At 44.0% G+C, this 19,724-nt stretch overlaps 1 protein-coding gene across 1 annotated transcript in view; it reads right to left on the bottom strand.

Annotated features, from left to right (window-relative positions):
- Positions 1–19,724, bottom strand: part of LOC120916793 (mucin-2-like) — a 105,978-nt gene that overhangs the window by 16,159 nt on the left and 70,095 nt on the right. Inside the window, exons 9-11 of the mRNA XM_040327729.1 lie at positions 16,667–16,765; positions 6,263–6,391; positions 1,862–1,907 (exon numbers count right to left, since the gene is read on the bottom strand). Coding sequence (XP_040183663.1) covers positions 1,862–1,907; positions 6,263–6,391; positions 16,667–16,765 — 274 coding nt within the window. The remainder of the gene's footprint in view (positions 1–1,861; positions 1,908–6,262; positions 6,392–16,666; positions 16,766–19,724) is intronic.

The raw sequence follows: 19,724 nt of genomic DNA, 5'->3' as shown, positions 1-19,724 counted from the left end.
GCTCTTTGCTTTAAAGACATCCTGTCACCATATTAACATTTCAGAGAAGAGGTCTTCCTGTAAAAGAAGTGTGCACATGCTTATCTTTTCTGCCTCTCTTACTGCTGAATGCTGCAGAAATGGTCTCCCGAAGTCTGCTAGGAAACGGACTTATCCAGGAGTGTCAATCTCGTAGGTCCCCCGCAGTGCTCACTAGTTTCTCCTGCAGTGATGTGGAGACCTTTGAGCAGGGCTGGACTGGGACAAAAATTTGGCCCTGGACTACATCCAGACTGGCCCACTTTGACAGGTCTCTCCCATGGCGGCCGGACAAATCCTGCCCCCCCCCCCCGGCCACCAAAGTTCCCTCTCCCTCTTCACTAGCCACTAGCCGTTCCACTTTATTAGATTAGAATGGCTGGTACTGGTATTCTTATAGGCAGTACCAGTGGGGAAGCTAGACATTATTTCACCCGGGGCAAGAAATCAGTTCGGTGCTCCCCCTTATGGGACAAGATTAGGCAGAAGTGAGAAACTCCCAGGCCATAGCTGTTGAGTCAGCTGTCTGTCCCCTCCCCCATGTTCCTCTGTCCGCGTCCCTGCTCCTCTGGTCCTCCCCCTGCTTCTCTGTTCCCCCCAGGTGAGCGCTGCGGGAAGGGAGAGACAGAGGAGCGGAGGGGGGCAGCGGTCCGCTGTCACTAAAGCAGGCCCACTGAGCCATCGGCCCACCGGGAAACTCCCTGTAGTCCCAATGGCCAATCCATCCCTGCTTTTGAGAGTTGTAAGGTTTCCCAGCAGATTGCGTGAAACCATTTCTCAGCAGCGGAGCAGCATTCAGCACCATGGGTAGCAGGAAAAACAAGTATTTATGCTCTCCTTTCCAAGTAGACCTTCTCTTGGAAACTTTAGTATACTGATCAAGCCTCTTTAAGTTACAGTATGGAAAAAATAAACAGCAGTGCACTTCCTCTCTTACATAATCTTACTCTGCAAGTCTATGCAAATGATTAAAATGCTTGTAAACCCTAACAATTGCTCCCTTGTGGTTTGCTAACTATACTATTGAAAGAGTTGTGTTATATATGTCTGATAAGCACAAACATTCCTGTTGATTTTGCCTTGTGATCTGGCAACTTCCTGTGCTCTTAAGCTCATGGAGATGTAGAGGATTGGGGATGGGATCGTGAACAGTTTATTTTCTTTGTAATCCATCAGAAAGGAAGTAGGCAGGGCTGATACCACCTGTGCTTCTCTTCCCATATAAAAAAGGAAGGTAGGAGTAAACTATATTTCTGGCACAAGAACAATTTTTTTCCTGTTTTAAAGGTCTTGCCTTTTTTTTCTAAATTTCATTCAAAAAATAAAACAGCATTCCATTAATTCTACACCGAATAACCTCACTCTCTTCATAGCTGTTTACACATACTGCTCAATTACTTCTGCCTTACTTACTGGGCAGACTTTAGGTCATGACACAGGAAGGAGTTAACCAGCTGAGTCAACTCCTTCCTGTGTCATGACCAGGAAGTGAGGATGAAGTAATTGAGCAATGTGTTTAAACAGCTATGAAGAGAGTGAGGTAAGCCTGTGTAGAACTAATGGAAAGCTGTTCTATTTTTGCAAAAAAAGGAAAATTTAATGCCATATTGGTACATAAGGGATCTGGAATTTAGAGGAAAAAAAAGGGGGAACAAAAGTGAACTTAGCCTTTAAGATATAAAACATGGGGAAATTTGTGATTTCCAAAAGCATACTAAATATGTTTTTCACATATGTTTTAACTATTGCGAAGAATGTTGGATAAACATACAAATTGTCTGTATTGGTATTGTATAAATTAGGTAATAGGAACTCATTAACAAAAATGTAACAACTAACTTACGTATGCATTTGTTGCAACAGCCATCTGCACTTAGTTGAAAGGTGCCCTGTTAACAGAAAAACATATAGAAACTTTATATTTGAGTAAATGGCTTGCAAATAACCTTCAGCACACTAAATTAATATAAGCAGAGCACAAGGAAACATAATTTGAAACTATGAGCAAACTAAGGAAGGTACAGGGCATCTCTCCTTATCTTAAATCTCAGCATGTATAAGTAAGAGTAACATGGATACAAAAGGGATATACTGATAATGAAAGTTCACTCTTAAAAGCATAGTTCATCTTTACCAAAAACTGCCTATGCAATTAGGGGAAGTCTGTAGGATAAAACAAGCTGTGAAGCTTTGACCAAAGTTGTTAATGTCCTTTCTGTAGGTGTAGGTCATTTATGCACCTGATGAAGCCTAACTAAAAAACTCTCAGGCCGCGTACACACGGTCGATCAATCCGATGAGAATGGTCCGACGGCCCATTTTCATCGGTTCACCGCTGAAGCAGACTGATGGCCTGATGTGCGTACACACCATCGTTCCAAAAAACGATCGGGTCAGAACGCGGTGACGTAAAACACACAACGTGCTGAAAAAAACTAAGTTCATTGCTTCCAAGCATGCATCGATTTGATTCTGAGCATGCACAGGTTTTGAACCAATGCTTTTGTGGACTAACCATCGGTTTGGACCTGTCGGACAGCGGTCCATCGGTTCGATTTTAAAGCAAGTTCTCTAACTTTTGTCCGAAGGACAAAAGACCGATGGGGCGTACACACGGACAGTTTGGACCGATGAAACTGAACTTCGGTCCGTTTTCATCTGTTTGGACCGATGGTGTGTACGCGGCCTCAGAGATTGCATCTCCCTCTCCCGCCATATTGCTAGGCCATTGCCATAGCTTTTGACTGCTGAAAGAACGTAACAAAAATTAAATAATCTGTGCTCCGTGACAGTCTTTAAATAAAATTGTGTTGACAGATGATCACCACCACCTCAGTGTGCAATGCCTGCTCACCGCAATTAGAGTCCCCCTTGGGTCTAATGACACTTTCAGTAAAAATCCTCACAAAACTCAGATTGAGATCAGCTCGTAAGTACTCAGGTTTCAGCTAATGGTTCCAGGTTTGTAACACTTTTCGACAGACAGTTGATTCCTCCAAGTTCAATTTCTCAAAGTAAATGAAAATATCATCATCGCGCAAGATTGCTAAGAAATACTTGCTTTTGATAAAATATATGCACTCACATTTGCGCAGTAAAAAAACACATTAAAAACGATTAAAAACAGCTCTCCTCCTCACTATACATCCAGAATAACGAGACACCAAAAGTATTGTCACCGGCTTCTGCCAACGCGTTGAATCACAGGTCACCTGACATTTTCAAGGTGGGTCTCTGATTGAGGTGAGCAGGCATTGCACACTGAGGTGGAGGTGATCATCTGTCAACACAATTTTTTTTAAAGACCTTCACAGAGCATGGATTACTTTTGCTTTAATCTTGGTTACGTTCTTTCATCAGTCAAAAGCTTTTTTGCTTATTATTATGCATGTGCATTTTCTTTATTTTTAAGATTATAGGGCCAAATCCTCAAAAGAGATACGACGGAGTAACTGCTGTTACTCCGTCGTATCCCTGGTCCTAACTATGGAACTGATCCACAGAATCAGTTTTCCATAGTTAGGGAGAAGATCCGGCATGTGTAATTGAATTACACTGTCGGATCTTAAGGATGCAATTCTAGGCCGGCCGCTAGGTGGCGGGGCCATTGCGGCCGGCCTAGAATATGCAAATGAACACTTACGGCGATCCACGAACGTTCCGACGGGCCCCTCGCGCTAATTCTACGTCGTTTACGTCGAGTTACGCCGCGTAAAACTAGGGCTCAGCCCTAGCTCTCTTAAGCCATGTTAAGTATGGCCGTCGTTCCCGCGTCGAAATTGAAATTCTAAGTCGTTTGCGTAAGACGTTCGTGAATGGCGCTGGACGCCATTTACGTTAACGTCTAAGCAAATGACGTTGGAGCGACGTCAGTTAGCGCAATGCACGTCGGGTAAGTTACCCGACGGAGCATGCGCAGTACGTCCGGCGCGGGAGCGCGCCTAATTTAAATGGGAATCGCCCATTTGTATTAGGAACGCCTTGCGCCAGACGGAGTTAAGTTACACCGCCGCAAATTTCCAGGTAAGTGCTTTGTGGATCGGCACCTAACTTGGGAGATTTGCGGCAGTGTAACTTAACTCTGAAAAGTTAAGTTGCGCTCGGCGGCTGTGGATCAGGCCCATAGTTTCTCAACAATTCACTGGAGGCTATTGTGTAGAAGTAATTTCGGAAATTTAGCGCAGTATTATTGATTTTTTATATTGTGTTATGTGGTGTCAGAATACATTTTGAATAGTTGCTGCTGTTTTTTATTATAATTACGGTAGTCATATTTTTTTTTTTAGTTTGTCCATATTAGCGCTTGAGTAATCACATTCTAAAACCATTGCTAAGACATGCCCAGCTGATGTGAAACAACTGTAGCTGCCATATACCTGCCATCTTTGATTTAACTGGGAGAAAACAAGGCTGCATTAGCATTGTGATTCACTTTTCTCTGTCACACCCAAGGGCGGAAGTACTGTAGCAGCAGAACAGGAAAGCAGCTCAACTAGCAACTTCTCATAAAGTGACTATTGTCATAAAATTGGAGATGCCCTCTCATAGTGAGGACAAAGCAGTTTTCAAGCAAGACATCATCGGTTGTTACAAGCACTAGGTTATTTCAATTGCCTTGAATTGCTCATAGGGTCACTTTAAATGGTGTAGGCTTTTAGAAAAGAAGCACAATTTTTTTCAAGGTGTGTTTTTTTTTTTTTGTGAAAATATATGTTTTGTTTGTTCTTTATGTGTTGCTTTTCATTTTGTTTTGTGACTGAAATAGCAGATTTTTGGCACATAATTGGTCACTTTACAAAAATGCAGTTAACAAATCTCTGCGAAGAAGCAATCAGTCTCTTTAATACTCTCCTCTCAGAATTATTATATTGCTTTATTTCCAGAAGCCAAACCTGTTTATTATTAAATAGGTTGCAGCTAAAAAAAAATTACCTAGGGGTGGCAAACTCAAATTCATCGGGGGCCGCATCAGCAGTATAGTTACCCTCAAAGGTCCGGGTGCGCTACGTATACAGTGCATGGGTCAGGATTGCGCTACGTATACAGTGCATGGGTCAGGATTGAGCAAAGTACACAGTGCATGGGTTAGGATTGCGCTAAGTACACAGTGCATGGGTCAGGATTGCGTTTAGTACACAGTGCATGGACCAGGATTGCGCTAAGTACACAGTACATGGGTCTGGATTGCGCTAAGTACACAGTGCATGGGTCAGGATTGCGCTAAGTACACAGCACATGGGTCAGGATTTCCCTAGTACACAGTGCATGGGTCAGGATTGCGCTAAGTACACAGTGCATGGGTCAGGATTGCGCTAAGTACACAGTGCATGGGTCAGGATTGCGCTAATTACACAGTGCATGGGACAGGATTGCGCTACGTATACAGTGCAGGGGTCAGGATTGCGCCTAAAAATTCCTCACATCTGTACTCTCTCCTACCTTCCTACCTGGCCCAGCTCTGGTACCTCCCTGTATAGGCGGCTCCCTCCCTTTGTATTGGGCTTAAGTACCTTTTTTTTATTGGGCATAGTGGTACCATGCCTCTGTGGGTGGATCTCCTGTGTTTAGTATCAGCAATTTGCTTTTTTTTTTTTTCACCATAACTGTAAAATAGCAGCACACACTTTATTAAGACAAGCCACAGGACGCAGTCCGCTTGATGGGGGAAAACATGCCCAAAAAGCTGCCAGCAATCTCTGCCACTATGCACAGTCAGTGGCATGCAAAAAAGCCGGCATCGCTGGCTAGAGGGACTGGGGAGGCGGGTGGAGGCGGAGATGGGGCGGTGGTGGAGGCGGAGATGGGGCAGTGGTGGAGGTGGAGACAGGGCGGAGGAGGAGGCGGAGACCAGAGCGGCATTGTAAGCCGACATGGGTGGAGACAGAGCGGAGGCGGAGACAGGGCGGAAGCCAGAGTGGAGGCGGGGTGAAGGCGGGGGCAGAGACAGAGCGGCACAGTAAGGGGTAGATGTTTATGCCTGTGCTCAGACTGACTGGCCGCACATGTGCTAATTTGCCGCACCGCTCGCGGGACTGGGATCCTAACCTGCCAAAATGAGGAGGCTGCTGTGCGGACCACATTACAAGGTCCGGCGGGCCAAATTCGGCCTGCAGGCCTTGTGCTTGCCACCCCTGCTATAGACTATATAATCAAATTCTAACATGGCCCTTCTCCTTTAATTTGGTTCAATACCTTATATTCAAATAGCTAATGATCACAACATAAATAATTTCACATTACTTACACTTTCACATTCCTGTGGCGTCAAAGATTCACATGTCTTGTTCATAAGTGTAGAATAAATCTGTCTATTTGACCTGGTACAGCCATAGGATATACAGGCATTACTTGTTGAAGTCCAGGTTTCCCCTACCTTTAAGAAAATACATTTAGGATTATAGGCTATACAACCATATAACGATGGACTATATAATAAACAACACCTTTCTTTAGTATTATATTATTTTATATTGATATTCAAACCTTTTAGAAGTTTGTTTTGAAAGGCATTATCTGTGTAGACTGTCATTTGCATTACCGTATTTTCCGGTCTTATACGCCGGGTACAGATGGATTCCGGGTGCAGATACCGCTGCCAGATGGATCTGAAGCCCGCCGGGTGCTTGGTAATACTGTTGTATACAGTATGCGCCGCTCAGCCAATCCTGGTGTATTGTCACATTCTGCTGCCTATCGTAGAATGCTGCGGAAGTCACGTGGCGGCCAACTGCGCATGCACGATGCGTTCCTAATGCAAGTGCAATGCGTTCCAATGGATTCACGACAGTACACACCAGTGAAACCTTGGTCAGCATCCAGGCTCTTTCCTTAACATCCCCGTGGATTGGAGGATGTTAAAAAAAGAGCCAGGAGGCCGAGCAAGCGGAGCGAGCCGTCCGAGCAAAGAGAGGACGTGAGGCTGACTGGCCACTTTCCTCTAAATCCACGTCACCCTGAATGCTGGGTTCGCTGGTGTGTACTGGTCGTAAATCTATTGGAACGCATCGCACTTGCGTTTGGAACGCATTGCGCATGCGCAGTTGGCCGCCACGTGACTTCTGCAGCATTCTACGATAGGCAGCAGAATGTGACACTACACCGGCGGGTGATGCACTCGGCTAAAAACAGAGCTTGTTAAGCCTGCTCGGATTGGAGCGGCGCGGGCTGATGATGTCACAGCCTCTGCCAATTCGAGCAGGCTTTGCATTTATCAACAGATTAATAAAATGCATTGCCTGCCGTGATTGGCTCAGCGGTGCATACTGTATTCTGCAGTGTTACTATTGCCTGGTACTACTGTACTGTACCAGTAATGTACTTGTGATAAGACTGCAACAGTTTAAAGCAGATTTAAGAAGGTGATAAAGACCTGGAGTGGTTTCTTGGAACAGTAACAAAAACATCTTTATACTGTAATAACAAAGGTAATTTATGTAAAAGCCCCAACAAAAGTTTACCAGTAAGTAATAAGTAATAAATTACAGTGTTTTAATCAAATCTGATGTTAAGTCTGTTTTTTTTTTTTTTAATGTTCCTGATGTTTTTTTTTTTTTTGTTTTTTTTGTTTCTGATGTTTTTTTTTTATGTTTCTGATGTTTTTTTTAAATGGTGTTGCCTCGGAAGGGGGTCTTATACGGCGAGTATAGCCCAAAACCTAAGTTTTCACTGGAAAAATAGGGGGTCGTCTTATACGCCGGCAAATACGGTAAGCTTAATTACTTCGCATCTGGGCCAATTTTTTTTATTTTTTACATACATGTAAAATCAGCATTTTGGTAAAATATAAAAATTGATGTTGCGACAAATAAATAAATACCAAACATGTCAAGATTGGAAATTAAGACAAACTATGGTATTTCAAAGACTCCATAGGTGGCATTTTAAAATTATTTTACAGGTTACCAGATGAGAGTTAAATGTGAGTTCTGGTGCTAGCATGATGTTTGCGGCGATATCTCACATGTGTGGTGCAATCACTGTTTACATTTGCGTACGGGACCTATGACCTATTTTATTTTATTTAAATGTACTTTTATTACTTTATCGTTTATTTATCATTATATAGTAAGGGATGAACAACATCCCTTGTGATAGCTTGGGCAGTGACTGGTCCTCTTAATGGAAAGATCAGGGATCTATAAAACCGCTGATCCCTCCTCTCCCCTCCAAGACAGCTGATGAAACCTAGATTGGATTGGGCAGGTAACAAAGTATGTAGCACTCTCTAGTGCTCTAGAATAGCAAGTGTTAGGTTTTTGTTAGTGTAGGTAAAATGTTAGCTGGCGGCCAAGCCTGTGTTTTTTATATCTGGCTCAGGGTGCATGACTCAGGAAGGCTGGTATGACTCCCAGACAGTTTCTCTAATACCTCTCCCTACTTCTGGAAACTTGGAGAAGATTTTAGAAGAACATGAGTGGAGGTTAGGAGGAGCTGCCTGGAGTATTCATAAGGGCCCTGACCAATCCCTAACAAATGGGTTGGCAGGGGGCCGGCCCCGTGAAATACTAGCGGTCAGCCCAGCTGGGGCAGGAGAGTTTGGGTGGAAGTTGGAGTGCTAGGAGACTGTGGGTGGACCCATTGGGTTAACCTCCTAGTCTGGGGGGGGGGACCTAGAGACTGGGAACTGTGGTGCAGGATTGATCCTCTACAACCCACAAGGAATCTTGTCCAGTGACATGGGAGCAGGTGTGAGGACAGCAGAAGCCAGAGAGCACATCTGGGAGATCTCCAAGGAAAAGACAGCCAGGTGGGCTGATGAGTGTTGCAGTCAGGGAGGACTAAGAGGCAGTCTGAAAGGACTGGGCAAGAGCAGTCTGAGATGGATGCAGAGTCAGTCTGGGAGGACTGTTGAAGCTTAGCCAGGAGGGCTAGAAAAATGGGGGAACTGCATCCAGGTGGGATGGCAGTACCTGAAGAGGTGGTGCTGGGATCAGTAGCCACAAAAGGACAGCTGGGCACTAATACTTTGCTACAATACCCAAGGGCCCCTGCCTGTAAAGGGTATTTGCTACTAATCTGACTGAGCCCAATTGTCAGATTCCTTAATAGTGTGCCAGCTGGTCCTGGAAGTTGTGGTGCTTCATACAAGAGTTGTGCTGGGGGAAGCTGAGGAGTGTAAATAGTCTGTACATTTGTCCATGAAAAGGTCAGCTAAATTCAAGTGGGCATCCCATAATCCCCCCTATTAACATCCAAGTTTGATACCCCTAATAAAAATACAAAAACAAACCTGCAAGGACTGTTTTCTGATTCCAGAGTGCTGTGGGAAATTTGTGTGCCTAACTGTACAGGGTGGGGGATCCCTTATTCACCAGCGGCTCCTGCGGGGGTAGCTCTACAAGTAAATGACCTGATCCTATGTCAAGCATCTAGTCTAGAAAAACTGAGGTTAACAAGCAGGGCAACTTTTCAGATTGTGGTGTCACTTCTATCAGGTCTCCCTTGCTTTCCATCCTCCCCGAGCTTTTGGTCATCAGGACAGCACAACCTGAACATTAACCCTGTGTGCCAACAGTCTTCATGTGGCTGTAAAAATGTACAGAGTTTTCTATGCTAAAAGCTGACAAGATGGCTAAAGTTTTTATCTATCCAAAAAGCTACAACTTGAAAGAGAAGTTTGGGATTAGAAAGAAAAAAACATTCATACTTACCTAAGTGGATGCAGCATCTGTCCTCCACTGCCTCTAGGCCCAGAACTGAGGGTCACTTAGTTCTCAATCTTCAGAGGTGAACAGAGAGGGGGGTGACTATCAGTCCCCAGCTCTCTGCTCTACTCCTCCAGCGCGGAGGTGGGCGAGGCTGGCTCAGGCTCTCAGCGGTGCACTGAGAGGTTGAACTGGCTGCTGGTCCAGAAATCTGGGTGGATCCCAACATTAAAGTTGGGATCTCTCCAGAGCCTGGACCAGCTGAGTTACATCAGCCGACAATTGGCTTTAGCTGAATACAGGTCACATGAGTGCAGAACTAAGTGCACTCCTGTGACCTACAGGAGAAATAGGGCCAAAAAAGCTGGCCCTACTTCTCCTTTAAAAGAGAAATATGGCTTTAAAAAAAGAAATAAATAGACAATCATACTCACCTAGATGGCTGCAAAACTCATCCCAACTGCTGCTGTCCCCTGCCACCTCTAAGACTGAAAACTGGGCAATCAAGGACCAATGATCACTCAGTTCTCAGTCTTCAGTGAGCAGAGAGACGGTAACAGAGTCAGCTGCCAGTCCAGGCATCTGGGTGGATTCCAACTGTAAGGTCAACCGACTACACTCCTGTGATCCATATGAGAAGCATAACCAAACTTGGCTATACTTCTCCTTTAAAGAAGCTTGTATGGGGGTATAATAGTGCAATGAAAGCAATTACAACTAGGAAATAATATAAAATATCATTATGGTTGTTACTATTATAGCTAATTATTTCACAGCACAGGTCTTGGCTATGCTCACAGCTCTCCTGCTTCCGTTTTTTTAACACCTACCTTATGCTAAGATCAATTACACTATTGTCTCAGTTGATACTGTCAGGTACCACAGATAGTGATCGTGTGGGAACCCATCAAAATATTGTTATGGGCCTGTGTCACTCCCATACTTTGCATTTATTCTAAGTCAAATAAACTAAGGGCCAGATTCTCAAAGGCGTTACGACGGCGCAACACCATTAGCGCCGTCGTAACACCTCATCTGGCCCCGGGTATCTATGCGACTGATTCTCAGAATCAGTTGCGCATAGGTACCCATTAGATCTGACATGCGTAAGGCTGTTACGCTGTCAGATCTTAAAAGTAATTTTTTTTCCCGCCGCTAGGTGTCGCATCGTCGCTTTTCCCCGTCGTCTATGCAAATGAGGTAAGTACGGCGATTCCCGAACATACGCGAGGTCGACGCAGCGAATTAACGTCGTTTGCGTAGCGTACCCGACGCGTAAGGTTGCCCCTGCTAATTAGCAGGCGCAACCAATGTTAACTATGGCCGTCGTTCCCGCGTCGAATTCAATAAAAATTATGTCGTTTGCGTAAGACGTCCGTGAATGGCGCTGGACGCCATTTACGTATACATCTAGGCAAATGACGTTGGGGCGACGTCATTTAGCGCAATGCACGTCGGGTAATTTACCCGATGGAGCATGCGCAGTACGCTCGGCGCGGGAGCGCGCCTAATTTAAATGGTGCCCGCCCCATTTGAATTGGGCGGGCTTGCGCCGAGCAATCTAACGCTACACCGCCGCAAGTTTACAGGTAAGTGTTCTGAGAATCAGGATGTAAACCTGTAGACCTGCGGCGGTGTAACGTAGAGCTCATATATTACGCTGCCCAGGAGCAGCGCGAATGTATGAGAATCTGGGCCTAACTGTATTATATGAGCGAACTATGTATGAGTGAATTAATGTGTTCAAATCTTTGAAGACATTGAAGTGGAATATCAGGGTTATGGCTGCAGCTAGATGAAAAATCTCAGCAGCCAATGCTCTTTCTGCTAAAAGTAATCTGAGCGGCTGATTAGCTGCTGGATCACTTTTAAAAGCAGTGGGAGGGGCCTTTCATCCTCATACCTCTTTCCAGTGGTTCTCAGGGTTACATGGCTCATCATGAAGCCCGGGAACCGATCCGGCGGTAGCTGGCCATAGAGATTAGCACAGGAAACATGGCCTCTATTCATGGCCGATAAAAAAAAATCTTTCCAAAAAAAGCCTTGTTTATATCTGATACTTTCCATTGTAAAGGAGAGTCTTATTGACCACGGATCTCTCTTAAAAAAGACCCTTTATGCTTTATTGTTGTCAGAAGGGAAGTTTACATTTCTTGTGACAGCAATAAAAATGATCAAAAAAATAAATAATGGGACCGTCTAAAAAGAAAACAAATGCATGCAGTGGCGAAACGCATACATAGGCCACGCCCACAAATGTAAATGGTGTTTGCAACACATGTTATGTATCACCATGAACATTATAGCAAGAGCAATATTTTTAGCATTAGACCTCCTCTGTAACTCCAAACTGGTAACCTGTAAACATTTTTAAAGCATCTCCTATGGTGATTTTTAAGTACCGTAGTTTGGCGTCATTCCACATGCATGCACAATTTAAAAATATTACATGTTAGATATCTATTAATTCGGCATAACATCATCTTTCATGTTTTAGAAAAAAAAATGGATTATATATTGTATGCTTTTTTTAATTCATTAAAATGTATTTTTTCCTGAAAATGTATTTTTTTTTTTTAACATCAATACGTTTTTATTGAGTTTATAAAAAACATGTAGCGCCCTGCTCCTGTTGAACAGGCGCTGCTCTAGATTTAGAGGGGGTCTGAGTCGTTATTTGGCTCAGACAAGTGTAATTATGGGCAATTTAGCCTCTGTTTTAGCCATGGCTGTGCTGGGAATAACCACCATTGTTCGCCTGGGGGTGTTATTACCATCCCAGGCCAAGGGTGGCAGCAGCAGAGTCAGGGTGTATTGGGTGTCCCCCTCGGCAGCGAATCAGTGGGAGTGATCGTTCCGCTGTGCATGCTGGGGAGGGGTACTTAAGGGACAGACATCATTGGTGGTGGTCTGTCGTCCCACGCGCCTCGTGGTCCGCCTGGCCTGGGGTGCGTGTTCCTGAATCCTGGCTCTGGGACCACGTTGGTCCGGGGTTGCGGCTTTGCTTAGTAGGCCCAGTAGTCAGACTGGGTCTGCACGTTCACTTTCACTTGATGAAGGAAACCAGGGGAGGACCTATCCTTGGGAGGACCATGCAAGAGGCTGGTATCTTGGGAGAAGGCCTGGAAACTTAATCGAAGGATGCACCATACACTGAGAGGCTTGATGGTGATCACCTGTCAGATCTAAGTTCTACAAAAGTTAATCTGGAGAGATCCGGATGCTGAATCCTGTGGCAGAGGATTCTGGACCAAAAGTGTCTCCTCAAAGGAAGGTCTGTGGCAGAGACTGTACTTTATTCCGTGTGCCATTCTGGCTGCTAGGCCAGTGAGAGGGACCTATCCGGGTGAGCAATACCCACTCTGGCTAGAGTGGCGACGAGAACTGTTTGCTGGAAGCAGGAGTGTTTCCTATTATACACCTGAACCTACCTACCTATTTACCCTTCCTCCCTTCCAACTTGAACCTGCTCTCTTTTTTCTCGCCGAGATTCTTGTCGGCCTGTCTCCCGACGAGAAACCCGAGAGTGTGTATACTTACCTGTCGCCGTGGAAACCCGCTCAATGTTTGAAATTACTTTGACACATGCGCAGGAGCTTCCACGGCATAGGTAGGGTGAAGCAAGATTGCGGGTGACGGCATCGAATGTGACAAGCACATGCTCGTCATAGGCGATGACGTCACCGCATTCTTGCCTTTCAAGAGAACCACGGTTCTTTTGAAAGGTCAGTGTGTACACTCCGGCGGCAAGAGTTTCTCGCCAAGAATCTCGTCAGGGAAAGCAATGGGTTTTTCCTGACGAGATTCTCGGACGTGTGTACGAGGCCTCAGAATAGGCTTGGTCATTAGAATATTCCTATGTCATTTTAAAGGGACTATTTCATCTGTACTCGATTTTCCTTAACACTCTCCACGCCTTGAATGAAAATCAGCCAAGCAAATAGGGGGTAGAGATTATGCTCTTGTTGATGTCATGTGGTCAACATGACCACATTGGAGCATGTCTGGTAACCAAATGCAGTTCATCATCTATTGTGATAATCATTACATGGTACACTATTTGGATCAGGGGTAGGCAACCGGGGGCCCTCCAGCTGTTGCATAACAGTCATACTCCCATCATGCCTCTAGGAGTAATTGTAACTGCTGGCCTTGCAATTATGCCTGATGGGAAATGTAATTCCACAACAGCTGGATGGCCCTCGTTGTCTTCCTCTGATTTAGATATTCCAAAACTGCTTGGGTAGGAGTGATGATTTGCTGTGTAGATTTTGTAGACAGAAGAATCATTTCACCAGCTCTTTATATAAAAAAGTAAAGCACAACTTATATTTCTGTGTAAACAACCAAATAAATGATGTTCAACAATAAATCAGCATGTCAGTAATTGTAACCAAATACCAAGACTCCTATTGCATCAAACCTGAATAGTTCAAATAACTGTACTCTATATAGGACAATGTAAAATATATATGGAATAATACCCCCCTTTACTGTAAATAAGGCCCAATCAACCTCTTATAAAAAATTATACCCATGGTTTTAGCTCACACCAAAATGAGAGGTTAGGAATGTCTTAGCTGTCATCTCATGCCCCATGGCCACTTACCCTTTCTGCTCTCCAACTCTAACCTGCAGGTAATAGACCACTATTTGCTTTGTGATAGCAGTGATTTTTCTATGTTGCTGCTGTCTGATACACCACTCTGCTGAGTCAGGCCAATAGCTCTGCAAGCATCAAGGAGCATGGGCTTTGCTGATTGCAGAGCTATTGACCTGAAGCAACATTACAAATAAGCTATAAAAGTTCTCTGCTCTGTTAAAAAAAAAAAAAAATTAATTGTATTTGGTGATTTATTCAGAAATAAAAGTTGTGCCACACTTGTATAGCTCTTCAATCAGGAGGGAGCCTGAGTGCAATTTGTGTGATTTAAGATACCCAATATTGAGGCAGTGGAATAACGTCCTTACAGGCTGTCTCCAATTTACAAGCCGACCTCAATGCTCTGTCTAATTGGGCAACTACGTGGCAGATAAGGTTTAATATTGATAAATGTAAGGTTATGCACTTGGGGGCTAAGAATATGCATGCATCATACATACTAGGGGGAGTACAAATGGGGGGATCTGTAGTGGAGAAGGATCTGGGGGTTTTGGTAGATCATAAGCTCAATAATGGCATGAAATGCCAAGCTGCGGTTTCCAAAGCAAGCAAAGTCCTTTCTTGTATTAGGAGAGGTATGGACTCCAGAGAGAGAGAGAGAGAGAGAGAGAGAGAGATACAGGTTTGCCCCTGTTCAAATCATTAGTAAGACCTCATCTGGAATATGCAGTTCAGTTTTGGGCACCTGTTCTCAAAAGGGATATCTGGGAGAACTGGAGAAAGTGCAGAGGAGCACAACCAAACTGATAAGAGGCATGGGGGAACTCAGCTATGAAGAAAGTTTAGAACTGAATGTATTCAGTCTTGAGAAGAGGAGATTAAGGGGGTATGATCAACATGTACAAATATATAAGGGGTCCATATAGTGAACTTGGTGTTGAGTTATTTACTTTACGGTCAACACAAAGGACAAGGGGGCACTCTTTTTGTCTTTGGTTGTTTGGTTTTCTGTCTTCCTTTTGATCAACTGAGGGTATAGAATTGGGTACATGGGATTGTATGATATTTTTTATTTTTACGGTTGAACTGGATGGACTTGTGTGTTTTTTTTTTCAACCTTATCAACTATGTAACTATGTAAAAGTAAATCACACAAGCAAGTTCTGTCAGTTTTGCTGTTATTGGTTCAAAACACTCTAACTGAACCCTAGGTGTCTGGTTCTAAATCTAGATAATGAAAATCACCCCTACTCCATGTTAATTTGCCAAGATGAAAATATCCAAAATATACAGAATCTAAATTTGCATGTGTTAGAAAATACAAAACAATATTACAATTTAAATCATACAAAGCTTAAAATTCCTATGCAGCAGTGTGCAAAAAACGTAATGTGCAATGGATGCAAATACATTAATAAAAATCTATAAAAATGTAAAAAAAAAGTACTGAATATATTTAAAAAGCAGGAGTGACCATGGGTGTGAAATGTACACCCAGTCTTGCCAACGTTTTCATGTCTGAGTGGGAAGACAAAGGAGATCTGAATTCTTGTTTTACAAGAGGTTTATACTGTAGGTGACCTCTTCTTCATATAGAAGGACACTGAGGAAAGTTTCCATGAGTCTATGAATAACAAAAATACCATTAGATTGGTGGATAAATTTGATTTAAAGGATTTAAAAAGTTTTTTTCAAGGAAACAAATATAAATGGCTATTCCCCTATTAATAGTCCCATCTGGCTAAAAAATAGGTCAGATGATGAGAGTGAAGAGAAAGCATACCAGCGATGATGATTTCCTTGAGCAATCACAGATATTAAAAAACAGAGGTTTGTAGATAAGACTTATTAATAAAACCATACAAGATGTATTGATGATCCTAAAAGAATAGTGGATATTTAACCACTTCAATACACAGCATTTTCACCCCCTTCCTGCCCAGACCAATTTTTAGTTTTCAGCGCTGTCGCACTTTGAATGACAATAGCGCGGTCATGCAACACTGTACCCAAATGAAATCTTTATATTTTTTGTTCCCCACAAATAGAGCATTTGTTTGGTGGTATTTGATCACCTCTGCAGTTTTAATTTTTTGCGCTATAAACAAAAGAAGAGCGACAATTAAAAAAAAAAATACTTTTTGATTTAATAAATATCACAATAAAGAAAAAAAAAAAAAAACGGCCGTCTAGGGGGCGCACGCCCCATAGACAGCCGGGAAGTCCAGGACGTCATATGACATCCACCCGGAGGGAGACAAGGTTCCTGCCGACTTCAATTTACAATGGCTCGGTAAGGAACTGGTTAATATTGGTTCCAACACTTCAATACTAAACATTTATCACAACATGCAGTAATTTTCATTGTTTTGGATTACTTAAATATTAATTAATAACATACAGTCAAAGTTTTGATAACTTTTCCAGCAACTATAATCAGGCATTGTGTCTGGACACACTGGCCACAGCACTGATCAGGAACCTTCTGATATTCTTCTCCCTGGAGAAAACAAAAACTGTTTAAAAGCATGTTTATGGGGACTTTGGCACTAAACATAATAATGGAAGTGTATATTGTATATTACTGGAACATTTTTTTATTATTATTTATAATTTCTGTAACTGCAAATCAGATTTTTTTTTTATTCAACCCAAACATGAACCACAGGAGATGGAAATATGATCAATCACTTAGATAATTTCTTGACATTTGACATGCATTTTCATTTGCTAAAAACAGAACGCCAACCTGCACTGACAACACTTCACAGAAAGTGGATACTTCATTGGCTTTGATTAATGCCATTCATTGTGTGCAATTGTGTTGCCAGCTGTGATTGGTAACAGTGGTCACATGGTACACACAGGCAGTAGCGTAGCATGGGTTGTCAGCACCCGGGGGAAGGCAAGTAATTTGCGCCCCCCCTAACCTGCAGATTTTTAGCACTCCCTGAGTCCCTTCAAATACAATAGTACTGACCAACCAGATTCCAACATTGATCTATCTGATACCCATACTGCCCACTATACTATATTGTCCACTACACTACACTGACCACCATACTATACTGTCCACTACACTGACCACTATACTATTCTTCCACTACAATAACCACTATACTGACCACTACACTACACTGACCACTATACTGACCATTACACTACACTGACCACTATACTATTTTTCCACTACACTAACCACTATTTTGACCACTATACTACACTGAGAACTACAATACAATACACTGACCACTATACTATACTGTCCACTACACTGATCACTATACTGACTACTACACTGACCACTATACTTTACTGTCCACTACACTGAAAACTTTACTGACCACTATACTATACGGTCCACTACACTGACCACAATACTACATTGACCACTATACTGTACTGCCTACAGTAACTCTCTGCCCGTCTCTCTCTCTGGCTCTCTCTTTGCCTCTGCCTATCTCTCTCTCTTTGCCTCTGCCTATCTCTCTCTCTTTGCCTCTGCCTATCTCTCTCTCTCTTTGCCTCCGTCTCTCTTTCCCTTTCTCTTTGCCCCCCCTCTCTATCTCTTTGCCTTAGTCTCTCTCTCTCTTTGCTTCTGTCTCTGCCTATCTCTCTCTCTCTCTCTCTTTGCCTCTGCCTAGCTCTCTTTCTTTGCCTCTGCCTCTCTCTCTTTGCATCTCTCTCTTTGCTTCTGCATCTCTCTCTTTGCCTCTGCCTCTCTCTCTCTCTCTTTGCCTATGCCTCTCTCTCTCTTTGCCTCTGCCTCTCTCTCTCTCTTTGCCTCTGCCTCTCTCTCTCTCTTTTTGCCTCTGCCTCTCTCTCTTTGCCTCTGTCTCTCTATTTGCCTCTGTCTCTCTATCTTTGCCTCTGTCTCTCTATCTTTGCCTCTGTCTCTCTATCTTTGCCTCTGTCTCTCTATCTTTGCCTCTGCCTTTTTTTTGCCTTTGCCTCTTTCTCTCTCTATGCCTCTGGCTCTCTCTTTGCCTCTCTCTCTCTCTCTCTATTTGCCTCTCTCTTTGCCACTGCCCCTCTCTCTCTCTTTGCCTCTGCCTCTCTCTCTCTCTTTGTCTCTGCCTCTCTCTCTCTCTTTGCCTCTGCCTCTCTCTCTCTCTTTGCCTATGCCTCTCTCTCTCTCTTTGCCTATGCCTCTCTCTCTCTTTGCCTATGCCTCTCTCTCTCTCTCTCTTTACCTCTGCCTCTCTCTCTCTCTCTTTGCCTCTGCCTCTCTCTCTCTCTCTTTGCCTCTGCCTCTCTCTCTCTCTCTTTGCCTCTGTCTCTCTCGCTTTGCCTCTGCCTCTCTCTCTTTGCCTCTGCCTCTCTCTCTTTTCCCCCTCTCTTTGCCTCTGCCTCTCTCTCTTTGCCTCTGCCTCTCTCTCTCTATTTGCCTTTGCCTCTCTCTCTCTTTGCCTCTGCCTCTCTCTCTTTGCCTCTGCCTCTCTCTCTCAAATTCAAATTTGCCTTTGCCTCTATCTCTCTTTGCCACTGCCTCTCTCTCTCTCTCTCTCTCTCTCTCTTGCTCTCTTTGCCTCTCTCTCTCTCTCTTGCTCTCTTTGCCTCTCTCTCTCTTGCTCTCTTTGCCTTTGCCTCTCTCTTGCTCTCTTTGCCTCTGCCTCTCTCTTGCTCTCTTTGCCTCTGCCTCTCTCTTGCTCTCTTTGCCTCTGCCTCTCTCTTGCTCTCTTTGCCTCTCTCTCTCTCTCTGCCTCTGTCTCTCTTTCTGCCTCTCTTTCTCTCTGCCTTGGCCTCTCTCTCTCTCTCTGCTTGCCTCTGCTTCTCTCTCTCTCTTTGCCTCTTTCTCTTTGCCTCTGCCTCTCTCTCTCTTTGCCTCTGCCGCTCTCTTTGCCTCTATCTCTCTCGCTGTCTTTGCCTCTGTCTCTCTCTGTGTCTCTCTCTTTGCCTCTGCCTCTCTCTCTCTCTTTGCCTCTGCCTCTCTCTCTCTTTGCCTCTGCCACTCTCTCTTTGCCTCTGCCTCGCTTTCTTTGCCTCTGTCTCTCTCTCTCTCTTTGCCTCTGCCTCTCTCTCTCTCTCTCTTTGCCTTTGACTCTATCTCTCTTTGCCTATCTCTCTCCTGCTCTCTTTGCCTCTGCCTCTCTCTTGCTCTCCTTGCCTCTGCCTCTCTCTCTCTCTGTCTCTCTCTTTCTTTGCCTCTGCCTCTCTCTCTCTTTGCCTTTGCCCTCCTCTCTCTCTCTTTGTCTCTGCCTCTCTCTCTCTTTGCCTCTGCCTCTCTCTCTCAAATTCAAATTTGCCTTTGCCTCTATCTCTCTTTGCCACTGCCTCTCTCTCTCTTTGCCTCTCTGTCTCTTGCTCTCTTTGCCTCTGCCTCTCTCTTGCTCTCTTTGCCTCTGCCTCTCTCTTGCTCTCTTTGCCTCTGCCTCTCTCTCTCTTTGCCTCTGTCTCTCTCTTTGCCTCCGTCTCTCTCTTTGCCTCCGTCTCTCTCTTTGCCTCCGTCTCTCTCTTTG

This window comes from Rana temporaria, chromosome 11, assembly GCF_905171775.1.
Source record: "Rana temporaria chromosome 11, aRanTem1.1, whole genome shotgun sequence".
NCBI classification, from domain to species: Eukaryota; Metazoa; Chordata; class Amphibia; order Anura; family Ranidae; genus Rana; species Rana temporaria.
The sequence above is the reverse complement of the archived record's forward strand: the minus strand, read 5'-3'. Positions and strand labels throughout refer to the sequence as shown.